The 10,922-nt window shown below is 44.2% G+C and overlaps 2 protein-coding genes across 2 annotated transcripts; both read left to right on the top strand.

Moving 5' to 3' along the window:
- Positions 1–851: 851 nt before the first annotated feature.
- On the top strand, positions 852–3,449 carry LOC139916731 (fibroblast growth factor 6-like). Its single transcript, XM_071905716.1, has 3 exons — positions 852–1,194; positions 1,706–1,809; positions 3,273–3,449. Exons 1-3 carry the CDS (start codon positions 852–854, stop codon positions 3,447–3,449), a joined length of 624 nt encoding a protein of 207 aa, XP_071761817.1.
- Positions 3,450–8,633: 5,184 nt separating this feature from the next.
- Positions 8,634–10,512, top strand: fgf23 (fibroblast growth factor 23). Its single transcript, XM_071905733.1, has 3 exons — positions 8,634–8,906; positions 9,020–9,123; positions 10,066–10,512. Exons 1-3 carry the CDS (start codon positions 8,672–8,674, stop codon positions 10,504–10,506), a joined length of 780 nt encoding a protein of 259 aa, XP_071761834.1. The 5' UTR covers positions 8,634–8,671; the 3' UTR covers positions 10,507–10,512.
- Positions 10,513–10,922: the final 410 nt, after the last annotated feature.

Genomic DNA, 10,922 nt, shown 5'->3' with positions numbered 1-10,922 from the left:
CTCCTCCTTAAATATCTTTATTTTCACTTTGGTACCATAGGCATGGCAAGGTGTGGTGCTCACTATACCTCAGCCTCAGTCTAAATTTGAGATTTTGTTTTTTTGTTTTGTTTTTTTGTAGTTTTAATCCTTATATCCTCTTAGCTGATATTTTGGTGACCTATGTGCTCGAATAATTTATGACACTGACCAAATGTCTTGTCAGTCATCAGTCATTGCTCCACTTTCCCCCATAAATTTAGTCAGTAGGCTATTAAGCTCCTATTTGGTATTTTTTATTGCTCAAAAATGCTGCAAAACATGCGCACCGATAATGTTTTTATTTTTGAAAGGTATGACAGGAAGTCCTCTTTAATATTCTGTCTGGCTTGACGCTGGTGTGAAGGAGGAGGACCGGAGTCGGACCCCCCATCATTCCCATCAGGACTTTCTGCTGCTCTGGGGCCGCTGCAACTTTCTCTCTCTCTTTCTCTCTCTCTTTCTCTCTCCCTCTCTCCTCCTCCTCCTCCCATCTCCTACTTTTGATGGGGGTGCAGCGGTGAAGTCAGAGTGATGTCATGTGAGGATGCGAGAGCCTGGGCAAGGTGAGCTGCTTTTTCGGTGAGTGGTGTCCCTCCACGGCCAGCTTTGCCTATCCAGAGGCGCGGAGCGGCGAAAGATGGTCATCGCCACCAGCACCACCTCAAGCTCCGACGCGCTCTGTCCCTCTGCTCCTGCTCAGATCTCGGGCTATGGGGCCTTGATCTGCCTTCCCAAAATAAGCCTTTACCACCATGCCAAAGGACGAAAAATAAGAAGAGCTGTATTTTTAGGGCCGGTTACTTTGACCACGTGCCCCAAAGGTAAACCGGATGGCCATTGCGCAAAGGTGCCTCTACAGTATGTCCAACGGGCCCAGGACGCACTGGACGCTGCCAGCAATTATTGTCCTGTCGACTTCTCTTTTGGGGATCGTGTCATCCTATCCGATTCCGAGCAGGACTAATGCGACTTTATTGGAAAAGAGATGGGAGACGCTCTTCTCCCGCTCCTATCTCGGTATAACTGGGGACAAATCGGAGCTGAACTGGGAGAGCGACTATTTGCTGGGCATCAAAAGAGTGCGGCGACTCTACTGCAACGTGGGCATTGGGTTTCACCTGCAGGTCCTCCCGGATGGCAGGATAAGCGGTGCACACAATGAGAACCAATACAGTGAGTTGCATCCGGCAATGCACTGTGTCTAAAAAAGAGTGTAACCCTATGCGAAGGCAGCCCTCTGTGTAAAAGTTAGAGCTGGTCACTTGTCTTGCATGATATTTAATAAGCGGTGTCGGCATGGTTGAAAGTTTCCGAAAGCAAAGACACAATTCTATTAAAAAACCTTACATACGTGCAGTGCGAAATATCTTCCCAGGCCAAAAACATGACATGAATGCTTGGACCCGATATAGACGCTAACTTATTTTTACCCTGCGTCCCGCTGCAGGACACACGCAGATTCCCATGCAGCACGCTATAAAGTCCGCTTATAGGACATCATAATGTTTAAAATGCCAGAAAGTGGATATTGCCACGGGCTAATTCAGCAGAGAGAGATCCCATCCAGTCGCAATGCACCTGCAAGGTTACACCCACTGCTGCATAGGCCGGCACTCGTCTTTGTCCCCAGTCGCAGTGACACTGTCTTGCTTGCCTGGGCTCCCTAACATTATGTTTCGTTTAGGTCTAATAGAGATCTCTACCGTGGACCGAGGAGTGATCAGCTTGTTCGGAGTGAGAAGTGAGCTGTTTGTCGCAATGAACAGCAGGGGAAGGTTATACGGAACGGTACGTGTGCGCAACTGTAGGGTCTTTCTTGCACATTACAAGAGGAGTTAAATTAGGGCAAGTTAGCTGCACCCATGGGTTTATGAGCACTGTTGTGGTATTAATATGCCCTGATATCAGGGGGTCTCAAAGTGGGGTCCGGGGACCACCAGGGGGCCATGAGCGGGGGTCCAGGGGGTCCCCAGCAAAATGAGGAATAGTTTGTTTTCAGTATAATTTAATTCACTGGAAATAAACCCAGTTGGAGAATGCTTAAGAATGATTAATCACAGGTTTCACTCACCACTATTATCTCCCCACTTACAGTGTTACAGTTATACAATTAAACATGAAATCAGCAACAACAAAAATCTTTCCATATGGATTAAAATCTTATCAAGTGGGGTTTCTGGCCTTATGTGTGTCTATTTGGGGGCCAGTGACATGACACATCGTTTGAGAACTCCTGCCTTACACATTATGTACAGTAGTAGATACATTGGTCACATTAACTGCATCAAGGCTGCTGTGCTGTACTGCCTCAGAGAGCGAACTGAAGAAAAAGTGAGAGAATGCTTCTATTAATGACTAGACAGCAACATTCTTTTCAGTTCAACTGCGTCTTTTGTGGACAGCATGCTTATCATTCACCTGTGTGACAGGTGGAAAACACTGATAGTGAAATATTAGGGGGGTGGGGAGGGTTAACTGCACACAGGTACACACAGGCATTCCCATGAAACTTATAAATCATCAGATCATTATATCTTCAGAATGGTTTGGTACAGTATTAAAATTGATTTGTAATGAGTCTATAAGTTGCTTTCATCTGCCATTGATAGAAACAGACCAACATGTAGACTTAGTTAAGGCAAGTAAGTAAAACACGAGGGGAACAATTTGTACACAATACCTACATTTATCATAGTATAACTTAGATTCTAATTCAGTTCTACCTACAATGAAAGATCAAGCAGCTTTATGTTTTTATGGAGACAGTAGAAATATATTTACATATATCTTATGTCTAAAAGTGACAAACATGACTATTAAATACAATATGTCTGACTGTTATCAGACATTTCATGTATTAGCTTCTATTGAGCCATAATGTGTGTATGTGCTCCAATGCTATATCTATTGCTTCAACACTTTCCCCTGAATATTACCATTCACACACCTGGTTAGTTTCCTAGTTAGGCTGCCAGGAATAAACAGTTTTTAATCAGCAGCTCTATTGCTGATGCTTGTCTATGGCTTTACTGAATATCAGTTAAACAGAAAGCAGGAGGCTGCTATCTGCCTTTGAAAAGGGCAATTCTTTTGCAACGAAATGCCACCTCCTCCAATTTCCCTCAAAGTATGCTTTCTAAGTAGGCTATTTGCCAAAGTAAAGGTCACATGGAAACCATACATATACTGTGATGTTCATCCTGTGGCTCTCATGAGATTTATTGACCTTGTCCCTCTTTCGGCATTTTTAGAGAGTCTTTCGGGATGAGTGCAAGTTCAAGGAGACTTTGCTGCCCAACAACTACAACGCCTACGAGTCTTTTGTTTACAAGGGCTCCTACATCGCCCTCAGCAAGCATGGCCGCGTAAAGAGAGGCAACAAGGCCACCACCGCCATGACTGTCACACACTTCCTCCCCCGACTATGAGCGAAACCGGCAATAACTCACTAATTTGCACATGTGGATGTTCTTCCAGGTAATATAGAAATGCATATTCATGATATACACACCAATGGACTGCAGAAAAAAAAATAACACAAATATTTATTCTCTTTATATATGTATATTTGGATAGCTATCTTTGTATTACGACTTATATATATGCCATACTGTGCTGCTTATTGTTTTTATGGTTGTTGACGGGGAGAGTTGAAGCCTTTGCCTGTCTCACTTTACCTTGGTGCTTGCTGTAACTGAACTATGTGTCACTTCCTTTTTTGAGATGGAGGATGAGCTATATCCTGTGCTTTTAAAGAGTGAAATGAATACTTTTTATTACCTCAAAGAACCACTTTACTGGATTAAGGGATGCATGGACTTCTGCTCAAATATCTGCTAAGTTTATGATTTCTCGAAAACCTTTGAGCGCTTGACGGTTCCCTGCTCAACTGTAGATGTCCAGCAGTGGGGGAAATGAGACTTACTTAAATGCACTTCCTTTGCTGCACGATTTAAAGGTGCCTTGGTGTTCCCACTTGTGGCCCCCTTAAACCTGCATGTAAGAGACACCCACTGGAGTCAGAAATAGGGCTGACACTCTGGAGAGGGCCTCAGAGGGGGGGCCGACTATCTCTGGTTTATTTTCTTTTCTGTAATTAGATCGATTAAGTAATATACAGTCTGTGGTCGAGACCAGAGAGCGGTCAGCCATAGATGTGGAGAGGGAGAGCCTGGCGTGAGCCCATACGTTTGATTGTGCGGCGGCGTCAGCAAATAAACAGGGTGGAATGCTTAAAACTCTTGAGAGAATTCTTGTTCGGACCTGTGTCTGCGCAAGAGTCGACTGAGCGGATAGTACAAGTACAAGCGCACAGTAGAAATGAATCTGCACATTGTCCTGGACACCGCACCTGAAGTGTTTGGCTTTGGGTTGCTGTTTTTGAATTGCAAAAATTGCGAGCTTCAGCGTGTCAGCAACTGCTGCGGAAAATGATGTCTACTGTCCGCGAAGCCAATGAAAATGATGTAAATAGTTGCAATGTGAAACAAATGTAAAAGAAAAAAACAGGAGCTTTTTTTACGCTGCTTTATCGCAATTGCCTGGACGAGGCGAAAAGAGTTCAGGTTGCACAGTGACCATCGATGATGGTGCCTAAATGTTTTGGTAAGAATCGTTCCCATACGCGTGTTTGTTTTATTTATCTGTGTGTTAGTGCATTTGATGGAGTGTGTGTGTGCCATGGGCCATTTCCCCGCTTGTCAGTTGTGCTCTGCAGCAGCACTGCAGTGGCGGGGAGCTGTTGGGAGCTGTAGGCAGATACTTTTAAATGCAATTATGGAAGAGTCGATCGTGCGCCCAAAGGCCCGAAGGACAGTGCAGTTCGCAGAATTGGAAGCACACTGGAAGATTTCTGGAAGATTTCTTGAACTAAGATCAATATTGTCATTCCAGCCAAATGTTCTAGATTGATGTGCTGCGAAAAGGCCTAAAAAGCTACAGCATGGGTTTTCAACTTGATTTGATGAATTTGGTTTGGCCCCCAAGGAGGCTCAGAAGGCCTGGGAATTACTAAAATGAAAGCAAGGGAGCGTCCTTGTAGTGTACAATAAGATATTTATGAGTATTGGTATGTATGATAGCAGTTTGTTTACAAAGTTGAAGATGTACCATGCTTTGTAGACTTATTGTCGTCATGTGGACCAATACTACAGTAAATATCCTATTACATATTGCAAGGATGCTCTCCTTGCTTCACTCTGAATTTGCGTGGGAAATCGTGCCAAAATCTTATAGTGTGCATCCACCCTTTAAAGACTGCGGTTTTTAATTTCTGCAGCTGTTTACTTGAAACAACAAACCCCCATCCGTCGTTCTGTTCTGTCGGACTAGAGAGGAAGCAGGACTATTTTAATCCAGGAAAGACTTATGGGAGAGAGCCGGCCCGCCGTCTTTGTTGTTCCTCAAAACCCCCTGCAAGAATGTGGATCTGCCAGGATGACAGGCAGCCTCCCGCATACCTGAGCAGCCCCCCTCTGAGCTGACCCCCCCCCCCACACACACACACACACACACACACACACACACACGCACACACACACACACACACACACACCTCTGCCAGTCCCTTACCCACCCCCACCCACCCGCTGCAGGGACCTTGGGATTCCAGCTGTAACCCAGGAGCTTCCTCCTCTCCTTTCAGCCTTTTTTAGTTCAAGGTCAGAGTCATGGACCGGCCTTGGCCCCGACCCCGGTGTCCAGGGTGGTCTGCTAATATAGGCCGCACTGTTTCCATGAATTTGAAGTATCTTTTTGATGCGGAAACCCAGTACATCTCACGCCTAAACCCAAGACGGTTTGCTGGACTGGGCCGGCTCTCTCCCTCCCGGTCCCCAAGGCCTCCGTCCCGGGCCGGAATACAAATCCTGAGCTTCTAGTTTTCTGTCAGAGAGAGCGTGTGTCGGCCGGCGAGCTGCAATGTTTTGAAACAATCTCACTTCCCTCTGTGAATTTTGGAGCTCCGCCTCTTTGAAATGCAGCTCCACAACACGCCACCCCCACCCCCCCATCCCCTCCTCCTCCCTCCGTCCCTCCCTCCCTCCCTCTCTCCTTCCCCTTTCCAAGTACTGTGTGTGTTGGGGATATTTCTGGGGAGGGGACATCTGCAGAGTTAGTGCAGTGCGTGAGGAGCAGGCAGAGAGAGAGAGCGAGAGAGAGAGAGCGAGAGAGCAGAGTCACGCAGAGCCTCTCTCCTCCCCGCTGCACCCATATCCTAGGACAGCGCTTTCAGGATGAGCCCTCGCTCCCAGTACCCCACCCCCCTCACCCCCAACACACACACACCCATACCCCCCCTTTCACCACAAACTGGCACAACACATAGTAGTCAACTGCTACGTATGAGGCACAAACATTGATTCACAGCGGTATTCTTCTCACAACTCCGTTTTCTCGTTCTTTTCTCGCCGTTCTGAGGAAGAATCTGCAATCGAAAGATAAAGTCCTGTTATTTAATAAATGCCAAGGCGGTCATGATGCCATAAAGCAGAGCAAATGTAATGGGAGTTTAGCTCAAAGTTTCTCTCGTTGAAAAAAAGAAAAAAAAAAAAAGACTTGTTGCTGATGTAGATGAGGCTGCATGCGGTACCATTGATGTAAATTATTTGTCCGGGGTGTTTGAACCAACTTGAGGTATGCCATCATCATTTTTGATTGAATTAGTGAACAAAACACAGTCCACATATTGAGCTGAGGAAGGTGTGGGAGTGGTCTTTGTGCATGTGTGCAGTGCACAACGATGAGTACTTCTCTCCAAATCAAGATGTCTAATGTCTCTAGTAGCACCTTATGAAAGACATCTTTTAAAATATTGAAACAAGAGTGCAGGTTTGTCTGTAAAAACAAAAAGCTCCCCTTTCAGCTTTGACCAAAAAATATTATCCAAAAATATCTGTTATCTCTTTTATTTTTCCCTTCCACAGCTTAAAATTTATGTTCATTTAAGGTGAGGAATATCTTCTTTTTTGAGAGCCTGCCTGAGCCCCAAGCTTGATTAGGCGTGTGCGTTTGCAATCTTCACATGTGATCAGTGTGTCAGACGAACTATCTCTTGTTTTTTTTTGGGTTTTTTTAATCCCTGCTCAAAGGGGAGTGAGCTTCCACCCTATTCCTCTCATCTCTGTTCTCATATACCTCACCTTCTGCCTTAGTTTGGGTTTGCTAAGATGATTGTAAAATAAGAAGAAACGACGAAACTTCTTCAATCATTTGTTTCTGAAAACTGACGATGCTAAGTAAGGATATAAAAAAGTTTTTTCCTTTTATTTTTGTACGTATGTGCTGTGCACAGCAGTCTACTGTATTCCTGAGATACCAATAAAAGTTTGTTTTTTTACTGGTTGCTGGTATGGTGTCATCCTCTTTGCTGCGTTGGTTGGGTTCATGTGTGTGTGTGTGTGTGTGTGTGTGTGTGTGTGTGTTTGTGTATGTGTGTGTAGATCTTGAGTTGGACTGTTTTCTCCCCCAAGGCAAAATTACATTCCACTAAAATATCTAGATTTTACCCACTTCAGTGGCTCGGTGCTTTATATTTTTGCTCTGATACTTGGAGGCGGTTGTGGGTTCAATTCTCAGGAGAATAATTGTTTTGTCTTGTTTTGTTTTTACTTTTTTCAAGAGACACTGTTGAGATCTTTTCATTGCTGCCCTAACAGCAGATCATCTTCCAGCTGATTTCCTCATGTTTGTACAGAAATGTAATGTGTCCCCTGGTGAAAATACCGAGCTGCTAGTGAAAATCCAGCCACTTTAACTCCAGATCACGCACAGTCCATTGTTTTCCTTTTGTCCTTGCCAACATGCAGTTTGTCATTCAAATATAATTTGCCAGCATCTCTGAGGAAAACTCCACTAGATGAAAGGAAGCCATACTCTAGCTTAGACAGTGGCTCCCTCTGCTGGGGGACTAGTGGAAGTGTTGAGTTGGACAGGTGCATAAAAGGAGCAGAGCAGCAACACAAACTTTCCACTGAACTAATTTCACACTGTGTTCATTTCTATGGTGCAGTTCATTGTGGTTCAACAAACTGTTGGAGTACCATACTAAAACAATGCTAGAAAATATTTAATATTATGAGACTGACCATCTCTTTAATTTGGCAAAATGTCAATTAATTTGTCAACGAATTGGAAACGTCATGGAGTTAACTCATACTAACATGATATTCTATCCCTGCATGGTTTCAATGACAAATCGTTTAAAAAAAATTATCTTACTTGATATCTGCTCTTCGGTTATAACTTGTTTCTTCCTAATGCAGCATGTTTCCAGTCCAAACAAGTGTGTAACAAATGGACCTTGGATCATTATCTTAGAATAATGTTGAAGGTGGATGAGTCAAGATGCGTCACCAAAAACAGATTGCAAAATAAGAGCTCTCTGATTGACCAAGGGCATCGGGATAAATAGACAGACAGAGGTGGATGTGGCCCTTCCGCTGCAGGAAAGCCGCACATCTGCTTTGGGGGCGAGTTTTGTTTTTTTTTTTTTTTTTTTTTTTTTTTTTTTTTTTTTTTTGCGTAAAAGGATGTGAGCAGCAGGAGTGGCACTTAGGGGGGCTTTAAATAGGAGCCGTCTCCAAACTTTGGGACAACAGACCGTCTGAAGTCTAACAGCAGCTCGCAGAGGAAACCACCGATTTGCGCCAGGATGGACGTAAACAACAAAGTGGGCATGAGGGACACTGTGCTGGCGCTCCTACTTGCTCTCCTCCAGGGATTTCGACTGGGGGAAGCGGTCCCCAACCCCTCACCGCTGGTCGGGTCCAACTGGGGGAACCCGAGGAGATACGTCCACCTGCAGACATCCACAGACCTCAACAACTTCTACTTGGAGATCCGGTTCAATGGCACTGTGCGCAAAACTACAGCCAGGAGTTCATATAGTAAGCGCCTTTTCCCTTTTTACGTTTTTTTTTTTTTCAATTCGATTTGATCAAATGTGGCCTAGTATGTATGTTTAATGTACTAATACATCAGTGTTGTTTCTTCCCTACAGGTGTGATTTTACTGAAAGCTGAAACCAGGGAGCGCGTCGCCATCCTTGGCGTCAAAAGTAACCGCTACCTGTGTATGGATGCGGAGGGCAACCCATTCAGCTCTGTAAGTCAACACTCACTTTACCTGTTTGATTCTTTTGTTATTGTTAATTTAATGGACACACTAAATGAACTTTTAATTCTGATTCTAATTCTTTTATTGGCACCTACGTGGGGTTTTACGCATCGTTTTTTTTTTTTTTACATCGCTTTCTCAAAGAAGGAATCGTCTTCTTGTTTACCTTTAAATGAAAAAATGAAGACATTTCGCGTGTTTCCAATGCAGTTTCACCTGTCAAGAGAATTTCCTTGAAACAAGCGACAATATCCTGAAATTAGCAGATCACTCCAAATGACACGAATTGACAAGTTGATTTGCATTGGAAACAACTGAAATTATCTCACCTACACTTAAAGTTTTCTTTCATTGGTTTCAAGACTTCAAGGTTCAATACTAGATTAAATGACTTAGGTGGATCTTTTTTTTTTTTTATTCATTTATTTTTTTGGCCAGTTTAGTCTCCAGCCAAAAAGACTAAAAGGGATTTCTTCTTTTCACAATAGGATCCTATCACAATCCTGTGAAAATTGTGACAATCCTATTGGATTTCTTTTCTTCTCTCCAGTGGAATCCTATAGGATTTTATTTTAGGATTCACAAAATATAAGTGTGAAATGCAAAATTTTGGTCTAATTGCTCATATCTAAAAGGGAAAGAATCAATAGTCTATTAGTAGTCATCAACTGTAATCATGATTATGGCATAAACTATCAGAACAGTAGCCTATATATAGCCTACTATGACTTGACTGCTAAAATCAGCACAAACCAAGGTGATATTTTGTGTTTTATGTGTATTTCCAAACAAGCAAATGTGCTGCGGTTTCATCTTACATCACATTTCTCTCTCTCTCTCTCTCTCTCTCTCTCTCTCTTTCTCTCTCTCTCTCTCTCTCTCTCTCTCTCTCTCTCTCTCTCTCTCTCTCTCCCTCCCTCTCTCTCTCAGCCCATCTGCCTCAGGGAGGACTGTCTGTTCAACCACAAGCTTCTGGAGAACAACCGGGACGTGTACTACTCCTGCATGACGGGCATCCTGTTCAACCTGGAGGGGTCCCGGCAGGTGTACTCTGCGGGCCAGAACCTGCCGCAGACCTCGCTGTTTCTGCCCAAGAAGAACACGGTGCCCCTGGAGCGTCTCCTGCTGCACCGCGAGAAGCGGAACCAGGTGGTGGATCCCTCCGACCCGCACAACGTGTACCTGGGTCAGACCGAGGAGGGCTCCGACTCCCGCGCCGTGCCGGAGGACGACGCCGACCTGGAGGCCGAGGCCGGGGAGGAAGGGCGCAACGTGTCCCGGGAGACGCCGGTGGCCCCGTCCACCCACGACCCCTGGAACGTGCACTCGTCCCACCCCAACAGCCCCCGGATCACCGGCACCATGGGCTGATCCGTCCAGGCTTGGCTTAAAAGTCCAACTTTAACCTTGTAGTGTTGATCATTATTAAAAAAAAGCAAAGATCAAGGAAAAAAAAAATGCCAGAAATATTTTTGAAAAGCCATATTTTGAAGTAAACAAAAAATCAGGGAGCATTCAGGACCAATGTTCCCTCTAAGCTAAGAGTTTGGTGACTTACATTTAATAATTTATCACATAGACCAAATAACAATATCTTGTTAGTCATCAGTCATTGCTCCACTTGTCCTCAGAAATTTAGTGTGTTTATATAAGCAGGTTTTGAAGTGTTGGTTGCAAATGGATACAGAAACTTTATCATATCTAAGGGTTTAGTTAGTTGATGCCCCTGATTGCTTTCCCCTCACTAACAAATAGTAATCAATTACTATTCAAATTACAGCAACAAT

This window comes from Centroberyx gerrardi, chromosome 24, assembly GCF_048128805.1.
Source record: "Centroberyx gerrardi isolate f3 chromosome 24, fCenGer3.hap1.cur.20231027, whole genome shotgun sequence".
NCBI lineage: Eukaryota > Metazoa > Chordata > Actinopteri > Beryciformes > Berycidae > Centroberyx > Centroberyx gerrardi.
Note: the sequence above shows the minus strand (reverse complement) of the source record. Positions and strands in the feature narration are given on the sequence as shown.

Coding starts and splice junctions, on each gene's coding strand:
- fgf23 (XM_071905733.1), top strand. CDS start 8,672: ATGGACGTAAACAACAAAGTGGGCATGAGGGACACTGTGCTGGCGCTC. Junction 8,907..9,019: donor TACAGCCAGGAGTTCATATA/GTAAGCGCCTTT, acceptor TCTTCCCTACAG/GTGTGATTTTACTGAAAGCT. Junction 9,124..10,065: donor AGGGCAACCCATTCAGCTCT/GTAAGTCAACAC, acceptor TCTCTCTCTCAG/CCCATCTGCCTCAGGGAGGA.
- LOC139916731 (XM_071905716.1), top strand. CDS start 852: ATGGCCATTGCGCAAAGGTGCCTCTACAGTATGTCCAACGGGCCCAGG. Junction 1,195..1,705: donor ACACAATGAGAACCAATACA/GTGAGTTGCATC, acceptor TGTTTCGTTTAG/GTCTAATAGAGATCTCTACC. Junction 1,810..3,272: donor GGGGAAGGTTATACGGAACG/GTACGTGTGCGC, acceptor CGGCATTTTTAG/AGAGTCTTTCGGGATGAGTG.